The 18,218-nt window shown below is 44.3% G+C and overlaps 1 protein-coding gene across 1 annotated transcript in view; it reads left to right on the top strand.

The window, feature by feature from the left end:
- The window catches only part of TMEM132A (transmembrane protein 132A), a 520,664-nt gene that overhangs the window by 460,499 nt on the left and 41,947 nt on the right, over positions 1-18,218 (top strand). Inside the window, exon 13 of the mRNA XM_044082204.1 lies at positions 15,954-16,145. Within this exon, the coding sequence (XP_043938139.1) occupies positions 15,954-16,145 (192 nt within the window). The remainder of the gene's footprint in view (positions 1-15,953; positions 16,146-18,218) is intronic.

Here is an 18,218-nt window from a genome sequence, read left to right as displayed (position 1 = left end):
AGGGGTTGTTTCCCCCTTTGTTTGGATGATTTATATTCTGACTCTAGTGTTACCCCTGATTCTCTTCCTCCTGCTCCAGCCAAGCCAGACAGGTATTACAGGGTCCCAGAAACACATTCCCATTTATTCAGGGCCCATACTGCTGATTTGGAAACGATTTCTCAGGGACCTAAAGGTGTTTCAGCTTCCACCTCTAAAAATCCTTTGCTCTCCAACAGGGAAGCTAGGTCATTAGAGAGATGGGGGAAAAAGGTCTACACTTCCACTACTTTATCTATGAGAGCTTTGAATTGCCTTTTTCATATGTTACAATATCAGGATTTCCTGTTAGAAGATTTACAGAAAACATTGGCCTCTCCTGATCCTTTAGACAGGAAGTCTTTGCAGGAAGCTGTACATAACTCTCAGCAAGTAAGCAATCACTTCCTGCAGTGTAGATATGATGCACTGGAAGCTTCATGTAGGGCAGCTATGACAGGGGCAGTCATTCGTAGACATGCATGGTTAAAAGATCAACCTCTACCAGATCATGTAAAGGCAAAACTTCTGGATGCACCTTTGGAAAAGAACAAGCTTTTTGGTGCTAATGCTAAGGATGTGTTAAAGTCCATCGAGGAAAAAGCAAAATCAGTTCAGACGGTGAAAGATTTCCTCCAGGTTCAACCCCCCCAGATTCAGTAGGAATTGGCCTTCAAAAAACTGGTCCTTTCCTAATCCTGAAAAATTTCAAAGGGGTAAAAACAGACGTGGTCGAGGAAGAGGGCAATACAGAGGTCCTTACAGGGGACGACAATGGCAGCCAGCAAACCAAAGAAGTGACACAGGGGTTTCACCTGCCCCACAGCCACAATCTCAATGACTTTCCTCTACTTCCGCCTACCAAGGAACAAATAGAAGCTCCCTTGGGCGGAAAATTATCTCTGTTTGCAGACAATTGGCACAGATTGACAAAGGACAAATGGATTTTGGACATTATAGACCGAGGTTACAGGTTCCATTTTCATACCTTACCAAGAAATCAAGGCATACCAAACCTACCACAAAACCAGAGGGCAGAGGCTATCAAGCAAATCTCTCTGCTGGCTCGGATGAAAGCAATAGAAAGAGTTCCACAACAAGAACAAGGCCAGGGGTTTTACTCAAGACTGTTCCTTGTTCCAAGAAAAGAATCTCAATGGAGACCAATACTGGATTTGTCCGCATTAAACACCTTTCTCATAGTGCCAAAGTTCAAAATGCTGACTCTACAGCAACTCCTTCCCATGCTGGGCAAGGGGTCTTGTCTGATTACTCTGGACCTCAAGGAGGCATACCTGCATGTCCCTATCAGACACAGCTGCAGAAGATACCTCAGATTTCTTGCAGGGCCAGAGCATTATCAATTCTCAGCATTGCCATTTGGCTTATCTACTGCGCCCAGAGTATTCACAAAATGCCTGGCTTCAGTAATTGCTCATTGCAGGCTCCAGGGGTCCAAATTTACCCGTACCTGGACGACTGCCTCATACAAGCGGACGACAAATTGATGTTGACAAAAAACTTGGACTATGTCATACGATTACTTCAAGCTCTGGGATACACAGTCAACTTCCAAAAGTCAAGACTTCAGCCATCCCAGCAAATAATCTTCTTAGGAGCCAAATTAGACACAGCCTCTCAAATGGCTTACCTAACAGAAGACAAGCAAGAGAAGTTAACTCATTATTTCAAAGGTTTGGCAAAACTTACCCAGATGACTGCAAGGAGATTCCGAAGGCCCTGGGTTACATGGTATCCTGCATTCTCCTGGTTCCATTAGCAAGGCTACACATGAGAAAGCTTCAATGGTACCTAAAAAGCCTATGGTCTCAGCACAGCAACAACTTAGAGACAACCATACCGCTCATTCCATGCCTACAAAAGGAATTCCTACGGTGGACCTCGGTAAGCCAGGCAAACACAGGTATGTCATTCAAAAAACTACAGATAACACAGACCTTGACCACAGACGCCTCAGACCTTGGATGGGGGGTGCACATGGAAGGCAGGTGTATACAAGGACAGTGGTCTCCAAAGGAAGCACATCTGCATATAAACCAAAAGGAAATGCTGGCAGTAATGCATGCCATCGAGGCCTTTCAACACCAACTTCAGCAAGGCCATTTACTGATACGGACAGACAACACCACTGTGATGTGGTATATAAACAAGCAAGGGGGCACCCATTCTTACCCCCTTTGCAGACTGACAATGCATCTTTGGGAAAAATCACTGAGCCTAAACATTCAGTTACAATCCCAGTTTGTTCCAGGCAAGGACAATGTGCTGGCGGACACCCTAAGCAGGAATTTCACAGATCCACACGAGTGGAGGTTACATCCGAAGATCTTCACACAGCTCACTTTGACATGGGGCAGGCCAGAAGTAGACCTATTTGCCTCTCACCTCAACCATCATCTACAAAAATTCTGCTCAAGGACATACCATCCACAAGCTTGGAAAATAGATGCTCTCTCATTCAACTGGAACTTCCTAAAAATCTATGCAGTCCCACCTCTGCCACTGATGACCTCAGTATTACTAAAGATCAAAGCAGAGAGACCCAAGGGGATCCTAATAGCTCCAGACTGGCCAAGACAACACTGGTATCCACTACTACGGAGCATATGTCACACCAAGAAGTGGGCCCTTCCCCAATGGCCTCTACTTTTGACTCAACACAACTTCAAAACAGTGCATCCAAACCTTCAGACACTGCAGCTAACAGCCTGGGAGATCCCATGAATAACCTCAACCTATCTCTCTCCAAGGAAGTTCAGCGGATATTAACAGAGGCACGAAGACCATCCACCAGAAAGGTTTACTTAGCAAAATGGAAGAGATTCAGCATTTGGAATACCAGCAGGGGACATGATGCATCATTATTGAACATCCCACTCATCCTGGAATATTTGGCAGATATGCTAAAGAATGGACGCTCATATTCTTCCATAAAGATACATGCATCAGCTATTTCAGCTAGATATAACACTGATCCGCCTGTCTTTTCACATCCTTTGCTAAGGCAATTCCTCAGGGGAATCAAGAACATTAAGCCACCAAGAAAGGCTCCAGTGCCAGCCTGGGACCTCAATTTTGTACTAGAAAAACTGACTCTACCTCCATTTGAGCCAGCAGCTTCAGTTGACTTGCAATTTCTCTCATGGAAGACAGCTTTCCTGTTGGCAATTACCTCAGCAAGAAGGGTTTCGGAACTACAGGCCCTAATGGCAATGCCACCATTCATAATTTTCCACAGAGACAGGGTTTCATTAAGGACCAACCCTACTTTTATGCCAAAGGTGGTATCTAGGGTTTCTTTAAATCAAGCAATTCATCTGCCTGCTTTCTTCCCCAATCCTGAGAATAAGGGGGAAAGACTGTTACATACCTTGGACATTCACAGACAACTTCGATACTACCTGGACAGAACCAAGACCAGTAGGAAGTCTGAACAACTTTTTGTAGCTTACGCCCCTGCAGTCCAAGGAAAAGCAATTTCAAAACAGTCTATTTCAAAACGGATTGGACATTGCATCAGATTCTGTTATTCCTTTCATGGAAAGACTGTTCCAGCCAATGTCAGACCACATTCCACCAGAGCTACAGCCACCTCTACAGCATTCTTAAGAGGGGTGCCTACTAAGGACATTCTAGAAGCTGCTACATGGAGCTCCGTGCATACATTCTCCAAACACTACAATCTCCCTCTATACTCCAGATCCAGAGCAGGCTTTGCTTCGGCAGTCCTGCAGGGTTTGATTGCCACACCATCTTTTTCCTAGAGCATTCCTCCAACCCCAGCTAAGCTATGGTATTCTACCCATATGTTATGACTGCAGTTGCATTCTTGAAGGACATAGTACAGTTTTGTACCTACCATAAATGTAGATGTCCGATAGATATGCAACTGCAGTCGGATTTTCCCTCCCTCCATACCCCTCTATGCCTAGGGTCCACTCCTATCCCTATTTCTCTTAGCTGGGGATATCTGTTATGGTGTATCTGTTTATTGCTCATTTATTTGTCTGGAATCCTGTTTTTGTCTTCCAATTTGATTGCAGCCTTCCTTGGAGGGCACCTGGCATCTGGGGCAAGAAACACTGAAGAAAATGGCGTCGGCTGATGCTTATGTACTCCAGCCGCTCTGACGTCGGAGAGAAATGCGACATCAGCCGACATCGGACCCAGACTTTGGAATCCGGCTGACCGAGGGCTGCCTGAGGCAGGACAACCCATATGTTATGACTGCAGTTGTATATCTATCGGACATCTACATTTATGGTAGGTGCAAAACTGTACTTTTTTTTTTTTTCAGAAAAAGGGACAGAGCTGCAGTACAGAATGAATATACAAGCATTCCTTCCCCACTTCCCTCTTCTCAGGCCAATATCTCTACAGATCTAGCTCTCAAAATGGTCCTCAGCTTCCCCCTTTTGCAAAAGATTGTTTCAAATTTTTGTGTGCTAAAGTGGTGCAGGTTGAATTCCGTCCCACCTTCAGAACCAAACAGAATATTTTCTTCTGGCTCTTCAGTCTTTACACAACCAAGGAGTCATATCCTCTGCCCATAAGTCAAAGGGGCAAAGATTTCTATTTCAGAATATTTCTGATACTATACAAAGAGACGTCTTGAAGACCAGTGCTAGATCTTTCATTTCTAAATCTGTGTGAAAGTAACGAAAATTAAACATGTTGACCTTACAGAATCCGTTATCCCTCACTCCTCCCATGGCTTACTTGGTAACACTACATGTAAAAGATACTTGTTACACTCCCTTAGCAATAGGCTTCAGGAGATTTCTAAGATTCTCTATTTCTGAGTCAGTTTGAGTTCTCTGCATTACCCGTTTTTTTTATCTACAGCTCCAAGAGTAGTGATAAAATGTCTAGCCTGTCATAGGTGATTACAAACTGAATGGCATTAAGGTTTTCCTCAGTTTGATGACTTGCTTGTCTTTGCTGAGTCTTTATCCGACTGTTAAGAACCATTAACTTGGGTCGTGTCTCTCTTGACCAATCTAGGCTTCCAGATAAACATTGCAAAATCCTTTTTGAGTCTGTTTCACAGGATTGTGTTTCTGGGTTGCCTTATAGAGACTTTTCTTCTTTTTGCCAGAAAATAATATGAAGTTTTATCTGGAACTTTTCCTGAGCTTCTCAAATCAATCTCTGACATCCGCAAGAGAATTTTCCAGGATCCTAGGGTTCATGGCTTCTGTGATTCCTGGGCTTTAAAAAACAAGAACTACATTGTTGCAGACCACAAATTCAGTTGGATCCAGATCTCCTCTTCACTTTTCAGACCCCAAACCAGTTTCATACCACAGATGCAGGAAATTTTGCTTTGGGGGAGAAGTCTCCATATGAGGTAAAGGTGCAAGGTCTGCAGAGTCTTTGACAGACCACAGCACACCTATGTAAAAGAGATGTTGGCTTTAATCCTTGCCATAAAGTCTGTTCATCACCTATGGTCCCCAGAACTGCTTCAAGTGATTACAGATAATACCACCACAATGTGGTACTTAAACAGGGAGGTACAAGGTCATGCCCCCCCCCCCATGCAAGATGGCCGTGATGGCCTGTGAACTAGCTGTACAGCATTCGTTAACCCTTCGAGCATCTTACATTTTGTCAGAGCAAAACATAGTGTCAGACAATCTTAGCAGGACCAGGGAAGACACTCGTGAATAGAAATTGAATGAAGAGTCTTCCAGGAAACGATCCAGATGTAGGAGCACCTCAAATAGATGTTTCCCTTCTTTCAAACTTTCACTTAAATACATTTTGCTTTAGGGCTCCTTGAAAGCAAGCCTGGAAAACCAAGGATTTCTCAGTCCCTTGTAAGTAAATGCTCCTTTATGCATTTCCTGCCTTTCCACTGATATCCAGGGTAATTCTAAAGATTCAATAAAATATCCCAAAAGTCATTGTGATAATCCTGTTTTTGCCCAGGCAACACTGGTTCTCCCTTCTTATGGAATAGGTCAAGGGCAATTAACACAAGCTATCTTACAGACTTGGATGTACTCACACAAGAAGGGGTGAGTTTGATGCACCCAAGTTTCAGTCAACTCCCTAGATGATTCAATTCTAATACCTTTCAGGAACTTAATTCATGAAGATGTGCTGCAGGTATTAAAGGAAGCAAGAAAGTCTGCTACATGAAAGTTCTATATTGGTAAGTGAAAGCAATTTTCTAGTTGGTGCCTAACCAATAAGTTGGGGTCTATCAGGGGTTGTGTACCACTGGTGTACAAATATTTGTGTTAGTTACTTTCATTTGGCCTCTTTTATGCCTCTAAAGGTTCATCTTGCACCCATTTCAGCATGTCTGCCCATGAACCCCCCTCTTTCATCTGTGTTTATAGTAAAATAGTTTCTGAAAGGAGTTTTACACCTTGTTGTATACAGGTTACTCTTCCTTGGGATCTCAACTTTGTGCTGGAGAAGTTTACTACATCACCTTGTGAATGTGTTCATCAAGGTGATTCTTGACTTGGATAACTGTACTTCTCATTGTTCTGACATCTGTAAGTATGGGTGAGCCCTGTCTGATTTTTACATAGTGATAGGGTCTTTTTAAAAATAAACCTCTCATTCATACCCAAAATGTTTCAGAGTTTACATTGAATCAGTCCTTCAATCTCCCAGTTTTCTGTCCAGAACCTAAAAATAGGAAGAAAGGGTTTAGCATACTCTGTACAAAGACAGCTCAGGTACTTTCTTGACCCAACTGAGCCATTTAGAAAAGCTGATTGGCTACTTTCTGATCAAGAGGTAAAAAGGGACTGCCTGTGTCTAAATAGACAGTTTCTAGGTGATTGTCCTCAGCAACTGCTTTTTATTTCCATCATTGCAAATCAGTTCTAGGCAGCATCACGACACATTCTAGTAGAGCTTTGTCTTCTTCACTGGCATATTGGGAATGGGTGGACTGTAGAAGCATTCTAGATGCAGCTTACATGGTCCTCTGAAAGCATTACACACTGGATTTTGTTTCTAGGTAGGGCCATCCTCCAGGGACTCCTGGATCTGTATCCTTCATCCTGTAAGGTTGGGTAGGCTTTTTCAATCAACCCATTTAGCCTAAAGTCTAGTGCAGCAGTGGGAATGATGAAATTAGTACAGTTATGAAAGTTGCACTTACCCATAATAGTAGATGTTCCAATTCCTCACTGTTGCAGTAGCCGCACCCACCCTTCATCCCTTATTTTTGCATATAGTTGTACTTGGGATATAAAGTAGGGTTTTGTGTATGTCTTGTTTTATGTGTTTCCTTGCATTTCTGGTTGTTGGTGTCTTCTGGACTATTAGACTCTTCTTTCCTTGTATGGGCAAGAAAGTCCTGAGTGCTGAGTTCCCTCCTTGGGATTAGCTAGTCAGCACTCAGAGTGAGGATGTGTTTGGGGGAGAGCCACAGCTTTTAGAAGCTAGCCAGTTGTTTTCTAGTCAGGAAACAACCCATGTAGCCTAAAGGCTACTGCAGCAGTGAGGAATTTAAGCATTTGTTGATGTTATGTAGTCCAATCTCGCCTACATTCTTACTCATGGGTTCGGAGCCGAACATCGGCTCCGACTCGGCCAACTTTTCTAGCTCGAAGTCTTCTATTGGCTGGGCTAAGCAGGTATCCCATGCTGCACTGCTCCAAATCCCCAGATCTCATTTGCCGTTCGTGTAGCTCGGATGTGGTCTCGCTCTTGGCTGTGGCTAAGTACTCTTTTTTTCTTCCTTTTGGGAAAAAATTGTTATAAACAAAAAGCTATTTTCATAGCTAGTGTCTATTTAGTGTTGTTTTTGTTTTAGGTAGTGTGTTTGTGGTTTGTGGTATTCGGCTTGCTGTTCCACGGGCTAGGCCCGTTTTAGTTAGAGGACCTAGTCCTCTTGTCCTATGTTGTTAGCGCTAAAACCGTTTTAGTTAGAGGTTTTAGAGTCGTTTTCCCTGGCTATTCTAGTCAAAAAACATTTTAGTTAGAGGTTTTTCGCCTTTTTTATTTCAGTGCGTGTCCCGTTTGAGGGTTGTGTGCAGCTTTCTATCTTGTTCCCACCTTTTGTGGTTTGCGTGTCTGTGTACTTTCTTGTCAACAAGTGACTTGTGCTGTGTTGGTTTTGGTTATTGCTTGTTGGAAAAAAATGTCTAAGGATTCCAAAGAGCACAAACCTTCGGGTTTTAAGAAGTGCTCTAAGTGCGGTTACAAGATGCCCATCACAGATGGGCATTCAATTTGTGTTTATTGCCTGGGAGCCATTCATCTGCAGGAGTCCTGCAGTTTCTGCCATGCTTTCAGTCCCAGAGTACTCAAGAAAAGAAAGAATAAGCTGATTTTAAAGGGACTCTTGAAACCCTCTTTCAAAGAGGCAATGTATTCTTCTCCCAGTGCTAAATCTAAGTCTAAATCAAAAAAGAGATCTCCCGCTCCTTCAGTTTCCTCGGAGCCTCCGGAGAAAGTCACAAAACTTGCTTTGACCTCCTCGGCTCCACTGTCCTCGGGGCTGCAGGAAGTGTCAGTGTCGATGGATCCGGTGTCGGCTCCAATTATTTTGGAACCTCTTCAGAGCCGGTCGCCTAGTCTTAGACCAGGTTCACCTGAGAGGAGATCTCTATCTCCATCCCTGTCCTCCAAATCCTCCAGGACCCTTTCTGATGTGGATGTTGATAGGGTGGTGCAGAGGCTCCTCCAGTCACCGGTTTTGGCGAAATTGTTTTCGGCTCTGGCACAGTCGGCTCCGGAGCCTGTCCCGACCCTTTCTTCGATCATTCCTCCTCCAAGTGCATCTCTGTCTTCGGAGCCAGAGTGTTCCGTGACATGTGATGTTCCTGGGCCAGCTCCGATGGCCCCTCCGGGCTTATCGGTACCGACGTTGGCTCCGACCCCGTTGGCTCCGTCCATGGGGTTCGGGACTCAAGATTCTTCAGTCGGGCACGAGGGGGACATCTCGGGACATGTTTCGGTTCCAAGTCTTCCTCTTGGTGCCTCGGCTCAAGGGACCCCGACTCCTGTCTTGGTCTCAGAGGCTGGCCGGTCCTCGGACTCGGGGGGGTCCTGTCTTTGAGGCCATGCAGACTGCGCTGGCCAGATCGTCAGCTACATCATGCGGGTCGGTCATTCTGTCCCCCACCACTCCGGTGAGAGCCTCTGATCACAACCTATCTGTAGACAGTGGAGCGCCAAGGTCTAGGGATACCCCCACGAGTGGTCCCCAAGTTTCTGAGGGTCCTTCAGAGTTCGTGCCTGAGGAGCCCCCTAGAAAGAAGATGTGCAAGAGGAAGCACATAGACTCCCAGGATGAGTCTCTCACCTCGGATACTGACCTCGAGGAATCAGAGGGGTCCCCCAAGTCATCCTCTGATGATGTTTCCTTCTCCGACATCCTGGAGATACTGAAACAAACGGGTGACTGACCGTCCAAAGCCCCCTCCGAGGAGGAGTCCGTTTTCCTTAAGGCCTTTGGCGCTCAGCCCTCCGCCTCCTGGGTGTCCCCACCCTTCGAGCTCCCAGATCTTATTTGTCGGAGGGTGTGAGAGAACCCTGATTCTGTGGAGCCTGTACCCAGGCATCCCAACAAGTTTCTTTCTGCTCCCCTGGGTAAGGAGTTTCTGTCTAAAGGTGTCCCTGTGGATGCTATGGTGGTGGCGGCGGCCACTTAGAAGGAAGTAGCAGAGGCTTCTTCCTCCGTCCATCCTCCTAACAAGGAATCTAGGACCATGGGACCGGTATGGGAAGCATACCCTGTCATCAGCAACCTTTACCTTACGGTCGCTGAACTATCTATCTCATTTCACTCTGCTCCAGAGAGATCTCCTCAGGGAGTTAGGAGATACTCTCGCGGGTAACGTCTGTGAGGTGGCAGCCCAGACGGTTAACGCCCAGGTGTCTACCCTTAATTCCATTGTCAACTCCTCCATGCAGCTCATCTCTTATGCAGCCGATGGAGCGAGCAGGGCAGCAAGTTCAGGAGTCAACCTTAGAAGGCAAGCCTGGCTGCGCCTTTGTCATTTTGCAGAGGCCTTCAAGTCTTCTTTCACTGACGCCCCCTTTGATGGTTCTTCCTTGTTCGGAACCAAAGTGAAAGACACCCTCACCAGGTGCGAACAAGAGGGAAAGACCCTGTCTGCCGTAGAGGTCTGTTTTTCCCTTCCTTCTAGGCCTTACCCCAAGGCCCAGTGGGGTGGGAAGATGTGGTTCAAAAAATCACAGAGGTTTTTTCCTGCCGCACAAGGTGAGTCCCCCTCCAGAGGCAGAGGAGGGGGAGGTTATTCAGGGAGACGCCGCCCTAGAGACAGAGGGGGCCCCCCCGCAATTCAGGAGACCGCGATTCCTTTCGCAGCTCTCCTTACTCTCGTTCCTGAGGGAGTGCCCGGCTGTGCTTATCTGGAGCCAGTCGGGGGTCGAATTTCATTGTATCCAGAAGCCTGGAAAAGCATCACCCAGGACCGATGGGTATTACGACTAATTTCTGGAGGTTATGTCATTCCGTTTATGTCGGACCCCCCTTCAGTCAGAAAAATCCCGGACGTTCCACCCAGTCAAAGGGATCAAGCAGCCTCAGAGGTTTCAAAGCTGCTAGAAAAAGGAGCCATCCAGCGTGTCCCCTCAGACCAAATCAGATTAGGTGAAAGTGTTTCATTCTCAAAGTCCCTAAACATCCTTAGTATTTCCAGAAGCTGTCTACAGGCCATATCTGAATTAACATACAGCCATTGGGCAGGAAATATACTCTACTTCTTCTCCAGTATCACCCACCTTCCCAGTCAGTCTGTAAACTAAACAGATATATACAGCCCTGGTGACATATGGCAGACTTGTCATGTACCCTTCCATAGCATTACCTTTTTCTGTATTCCTTATTTACCAAAATCTTTATCCATGGGTACAAAGCCTTTACTGACTCACCCAACTATCCTCTTGCATCACCTGCTCTAAGGTCTCATGTATATATTCCCATTTGATGCAAACAAAGCCTTCTGAATGTCCATAAACACTGCACTGTTCTTTGCTTTCATGTACTATTTTGCCTAACCCAAAGCATTTAACATTGTCTGCAGTATTCAGCTTAAGATCTGCCTTTCATAAAACTCCTCTGCTCCTTGCCTATTACCTTAGGGAGCACCTTCTCTGTTCCAGTTGTTAACACCATGGCATGTATGTTGGCACCCACATTATTTAGTGACACTGGCCTGTAATTAGCACAATCTTCCCTCCCGTCCTTCCCCTTGGAAAATACCACTCTAAAAGCCTCATTATTAGTTTCTGACATTGCTCCACATCCTTCTAGAATGTCATTAAATACCCTAAGCAAGCTGTCCTTAATCTGTTACCCCAGTATCTTGGAAAAATCAGTTGGTTAACTGTCTTGCTTACCAGATTCTGCCTTCATATGTCTTGCGGCTTCCATTATCCCCCACACCTATTATTCTGTTCATAAGGGCCCTGTCTTTTAAAGTCTGTCTCTCTCTTTTCCATTCTCCAAATTCCTTTTCCTATTGCTCTTCTGATTTGTACATTTTTTTCCTAAAAAGAAAATCTCTGGAACTCTTCCCTTATTTTCCCACTAGCACTTACTCACTCCCTTCCTCCATATGTAACTCCCTACTACCACCAATGTCTTCTACCTCTTATCTTTAATTTTCCATAACAGCAACTTTGTATTAGCTTCTCTTTACTCCAACAGTCTGATTCCCTACATACTAGTTTCATTTCAGTTTTCCACTCCTCCAATTTTCAGTTGTTCCATCACTGCCCTCTGACCTGCTTCCTAATTTGTCTCCCTATACCCCGTGATAATCCTGCAACAATCTTTCCAATTCATTCATGTGTTTCTCCTTTGTGTTTGCATCCTCCAGTCCTCCATCTCTGCCCTAACAACTGTTCCCACCAACCTACTTTAAACCCATCCCTCCTTTTCTTTCCCACCCTAACATCTACCATGTATTGCGTAGTAGTTCTGAAACCATTCTCTTCATCCATCCACTTTGTGTGCAGTTTCTCCATTACTCTCGATTTGTACCTCCAGCTCTATATTCCACCCTCCCAGAGTCCCAGCATTTGTTTGCCAAAACACTGTCTAGCAGCCTACTGCTAACTCCACCTTCATCAAAGTCTTGACTGGTCTACAAGCCTGTCTTCTATCATCCATAGAAACTTCATCTCCTACTCTGTACTCCATTTCTTCACCCACAGACAAAAATATTCAGTTTCTTGATCATCTCTTGTAACATCCTTTGACACCCACTTTGGAACTCCATAGCACCAACCAGTCTGTTCCTTCCCAGCTCCAGCACTATATTAAACACCCCTTCCCCATTCACCATACTTCTCCTGTTGCTCCTTATCTTCCCTGCTCTGCTATAACGATTCTTCCTTCATTGCCCATCTATCTTTTTATGGTGTGCAAAATGCAAAACACCCAGCACTCAACCCTTCATCCATCACCCCTCTTATACTATTATTCCTTCTTTATCCCTCATCCTGCATTTCTCTTGCCAGTCATCCACTTCTCTAACCAATAGCCATCTTACCTTCCTCCCCATTAAGCATAACTTGCTCCTGACCACTGAAATTTCCTCTAAAGCTTGCAAACCTCGCAAGTTCACATCTTCATCTCCTGTACCAATACTGCATCTGTACAGTCCCTGACTATCTTCACCAACATCTGCTTCCTCTTGATGGGATTTTGTCCTTTATTCCATGTTGTTACCCACAGCCAGACTTGCAGCCTTTTCCTCCCTTTTTTGCACTCCCATGCAGGTACTCTGATTTTAGCCCCTCTTAGCCCTTAGGTTAGACGAGGCAATCCACCTACACTTCCAGCCCAGCACAGTGTGGTGCCAGCCATCAATGTACATGTGTTCTGCAACAGCCAGGTATGATACAACCCTGACCCCAAGTACACCTTGTCACAACAGCTGTCTGTCCCTTAGTCCTATCCACCTTTTTTCTACTTAAGTAACCCATCCAAAATTGGCTGCCCCTTTACATTTTCATGTTAGCAGTCTCCAGTACTTGCAGTCATCATCTTTCATATCTTTACTCTAATCTAAAGGCTCTTCCATTTCAGTAAGTTTTCACTGTAGGTTGCACTGCTTATCAACCACTGCTATCAACATTTGTAAAAGAATCCTCTTTTAACCATCACTTTTCCAGTAATCACCTACGGACTTCTCTATTGTTAAAGGGAAGCTAACAACACCCATCATATAGAACCCACGCCTCCTCTATTTTCATGCATAGTAGCAACAGATAATCTCCCCACACTCTAACAGACAAAGAAATAAACATTTATTCTTGGCCTCAAAACAGGGTTTGCAATGCAGTACTTTATCTAATGCCACAGAATTAAATGCAGTTCCATACAAAACAGCACTGTTTATACACCTTTTCATACCTCCTCCTCTTTCTAACAGTCAGTTTCTAATGCATTTCTAGTCTAACTAGCTCACAGTAGGACATTTATTGTAGGTTCTAAGATATACAGATTACATTATCTACTATAATTCATAGTAGTGTACAAAATATCCCCCTCTCCTGTCTACCCCAGTAATAGTAATTTTTATCATAAAAGACACAATCGTTCACAGACAGAATGTCTTTTCCCCAGCTGGATCGCATAGGTTGGATACATCAAGTCTATATCTCAGATGATCCATATGACCCTCTTTCATAGTGGTCAATGTTGTTCTTGCATCTATCTTTCAATTGGACCTTTCTTGTGCTTTGCCCTCTCCTCTTTTCACTATCTATAGTCTTCTGCTCTGCATTTGCTCACCCAGTGGCCTCTGTTCTGATGGTCATCACCCTCTTCTACGTCATCAAATAAGTCCCAATCTCCAAGGTCGCACAGTCATTTCCGCTGCTGTAATTTACCCTTTTTAAAGAGGATTGCTTCTGAATAGCATTTCTGAGAGACTTCCACTGGTCTCATCACATTTCTTGCCCCCATTGCCCTCTTCTCCAGTTCAGCAGTCTGCATAGGGCATTGGCTTCCTCCTCCTTTACTCTTTTCTAAGTAATCAAACAGATTAGACCCAATGTCTGTGTCACCCAGTATGTTATCCTCCTCGTTTGTTTTTCTTTTGAATCCATTTGTAAACCAAATGCCACTTTGACCTACACCATTTGCTCATAGATCTTTTATTTCCTGGGGCATTCACTGGTACATTTTCCTGTCTGTTAACTGTAAGGACCCTTTATTCAATCCTTACAGATATGTATGACTTCCGCCGTAGATTTGACATATGGCATTTTGTTCCTCGGGCGATAGTATGTTTAAAGTTACAGGCTATGCAATTCAGACCACTGCACCCTCACTACAGAAGTTCCAGGCAGCAGACAGTGACCGTTTCCTCCTGTTGTACATTTGTGGGGAAATCCTTAAGATTCTTAACCTTGCAGCCAGCCACGAGACTGCCCTTTCTGAAGGCCATTGCCACATAAGTTCATAGGTAGGTACTAGGCTATCGGCCCAAGGGCCTAAGTAAGCCTAGCCAACAAGGTTCTCTGGCTTACTCCACCCAAGAAAGTTAATTTCCTGTGCCCCTGTCGAGCAGAGCCACAGAAGTGATCTCTGGGGTGTATTTCCTATTTCCCATCCACTCATCAAGATTTTTCTTGAAGAGTGCTAATGAGGAACTTTGCTCATAGATGAGTAGCTTGTTCCAGAGTATAGGAAGTGTCTGGGACAGGAATCTATCCCTCCAGCATATCCTGTTTATTGTGGTGACAAGGTTTAAGTCCCTAGAGCATGTAGCTCGGAGGGATTGGGATTTCTTTAAGTGGAGCATGTCCAATAGCTCTGGGTTTGACATAGCTTTGTATGTTAGGCAGAGATCACCTCGGAGTAGGCGATATGCTACAGAGTAAAACTGGAGTTTTTTGAGACGGTCAGTGTAGGGCATCTGTTTGAGGCAAGTAATCCTAATCCTCTTTGTGAGGTACTTCTGTGGCCTTTCCAGCTGCTGCAGATGTCTTGTAAGGTACATTCCAAAAGGGGCGTTGTACTCTATAATGGGTCTAATGAGTGCCGAGTAGAGGGAAACAATGACCTGTTTTTTCCTGGATGAGAACCCTTTGATCGGTTACTCCTTAAACACATAACTGTAAAGTTTCACCAGTGCATGCTGGGGGTGTTCTTTTTCATATTAGTAATCTGCCTACATGATGCATCCATTGTATTTGGCAGCCAAAGTGAGGCTATCAGGAGCTACTGGCTTGGCCATGTATTACACAAAGTGATGTGGGTCTGCCCCCTTCAGCCACTGCTATATTGACATTACTATGCAGCTGTCTGTTTTCCATATACTCCTGTTTCCAAAGGAGAGAGAGAGTGCAGGAGTTTTTGACCTCCTCCTTTTCCTCCTTAATTCTCTTTTCCAGGACCCAATTTTTTTCTTTATTGATATGTAATGCTATGAAGCTGCACAATTTGTAGACTTCCACCACGTCAACATGCAGACACCCATATCAGCTCTGTATCCTTTTTTTCCTTTCATTTAGTCAGAAATAAGCAAAACAATGTTTCCACCACACCTCTAACTTCCCATTTCCACACACCTTGTATCATCCTTGAAAGCACTGCCTAAATATTTGCTCACTATCAAAGAGCTTTTATTCTCGGGTTGAAGGAAAAGTGAAGAGCTTAGCTTGCCATCATTGTCAATGTCTCCTTTGTGTCCTGGATTTGGAATGTAGCTGCCTGTGGTCTGCTTAGACTTGCTTGTTCCTTTTGTTAGAGCCCATTCATTTGCTGGCATAGAATTTGCTTCATAAAATTAATTGCAGTCTGCTCATGAAATGTTGCCTTGCATATTGTAGTTGCATATAAGAGTATTATTGGCATACAGTTTTAATGTCTGTCTGTCTTTATCATCTATGTGTTTGTCCTGTTGATACTTTCTTTAAGTACATTTCTAAATTTCTGGGGATCTCTCTTACAGGTACTTTCTCCTGTCTCCAAGTCAATACTGGCAGAGCAGACAGTGATTGTAACTGAGGAGAAGGTGACTTTGACAGAGCTGCAAGTTCAACTGGTTTCAGGCATTTCACTCTCTTTGAGACCAAGTCATGGACAGGACCGAGTTTTTCTAGCTTCCACTACAGCACAGGAAACACTACATATGCCAAAACAGGTAAGAAAGTTGCACGCTCATTCAAACAATGCAGCTGCATAATTTTTTATCTATGGTATTGGTGTTTATTATAGAAATACAGGATGCGATGTCTGCATAATTATAGTTTGTTTTAATTATTGCATTGCTGGTTTGTAGATTAGTAAATTAGAATTTACACAAGGAGGGTATGATACATATTTTATATGTACAATATATATTTTTGACATTTGATGGATGAATGACATGCTGAAAGAAGTTAAATGGTGTATTATCATACGCTGAGGGGGCAGTAGGAAAATATGCCTTACAATTTGTATATTTATTTATTAATTAATTGAAAAATACTGACTTCCTTTTCTAATCACTGTGTTATTGACAAAGTACAAAACTAGATTGTATAAGCCCCAGTAGCTAACTAGGATCTTCTAATTGTTGATAGTAGAAGAGGATATTTGACTGTCCTCTGCCCCCCCCCAAGGCTATTGCCTACATTATTTAAGCAATAACCCATGCCTTGGTGTGGGTAATGCTGGATTTACCCACAGTTGGTGTGGTTTGGTCACGAGGGCGAAGCCCGACTGGCCAAACAAAGACAACCGTGGGTAAATCCAGCATTACCCACACCCAGAAGTGGGTTACTGCTATTATACAATGACATTATTTAAGAAAAAAAAAGACTTACTTTTCTTAAATAATGGCATTGTATAATGCATCTGTGCTGCCCTTCTGCAGCTGTCCGGTATTCTGCGGCAGATGTTCTTCATCTCACATTGCTGCAGTCCTAACACTTGGGTAGTCCGCTGTCCACGGTCGGCCCGAATATCAAAGTATAAGGCTGACGTCGGTCAGGGCGCATTTAACTGACGTCAGGACGTCAGGGTACAAATGCGCATGACCGGCGTCATATCCTCAGTCTTTTTTGCCGCATGGTCCGATGCAGAAGCAACATTGCAAGTGCCGGTTGGCGTTCTGAGATTTTTCTATTTAGAAGTTTCAGACCGAGTTCAAAGTTGGCTAAGTACCCCGTTGGGGAATATTTTTGTTTTTTCTTGCCTCAGTCATTTACCGGATGTCAGAAAAAGTTAATAATTGTGTTTCTTGTGGGAAACAGATACCGCATAGAGATTATCATACTTTGTGTATTCATTGCTTAGGGCCTGAGCACGACGTTGTTGGCTGTCGCTCTTGTGCTAGATTTAATAAACGCACTATAAAGAGAAGGTTGGATTGTGCTAGGTTAGTCTTTGGGAAGCGTTGCAATTATAAAATGCCGTCGGATGCTCCGACGCTCGCTTCCTCGAAGAAGCGCAAGGACAAGACAGTTAAGCCTAGGCTAGAAGAACCGTCTGTAATGGACGCCGGTTCTTTAGAGGTGTCGGTGGAGCCGGTAGCTCCACCGGAGATTTCTTTGTGTTCACAGAGTGAAACTTTATTATTGCAAGATGTGGCCTCTCAGGAGGCAAGTCAGGCTGAGGGGGCTTCTCAGGTTACTATACTCCCCTCCCTTCCTAAGGTGGTTAGGCCCTCTCCTTCTGTTACTAAGGCCTCTCCCAGGGGCAGGCCAGGTTTAGCTTCAGTTGGTGTTACCCCTAGCTCTTCAGGTACTATGCCCAAGAAGCATATGCTTAAAATGGCAGAAGATTTGATTACTTTGATTAGGGGTTCTATGCCCCCTCCTGCTAAGAGACCTAGGGTGGGGCCTGAGCTGGGTGGTTTTGAGCAAGCTTCAGATGTTTCAGAGTCTTCGGCTGAAGACTTGCAGGAGTACTCTCCTTATTCTGATTCTGATGTGGATGATTCTACTCCTTCTGCTACTCCTCCTGAGGATTTTTCTTTTTCTGAAACTCTTCATTCCATGAGGGAGCATTTTAAGTGGGAAGGTCAGGACTTCTCTGATTCCAGGAAAAGGCTTAGGGAATTTTTGTTTTTACCCCAGCATAGGCCTTTGGCTATACCTCCTGTTTTGGATGTTGTGGAAGATGTTTTTACAGAGGCTTCTCTTAATCCTGATTCTTTGCCTCCTGCTCCTGTTAAACCGGATAGGTATTACAGGGTGCCTGACGTTCACAAGTATCTTTTTAAAAGTCCTAG

The sequence above is a fragment of the Protopterus annectens genome, chromosome 9.part0, assembly GCF_019279795.1.
Source record: "Protopterus annectens isolate FY-2018-M chromosome 9.part0, PAN1.0, whole genome shotgun sequence".
NCBI lineage: Eukaryota > Metazoa > Chordata > Ceratodontiformes > Protopteridae > Protopterus > Protopterus annectens.
This window is presented reverse-complemented; position numbering and strand designations above follow the sequence as displayed.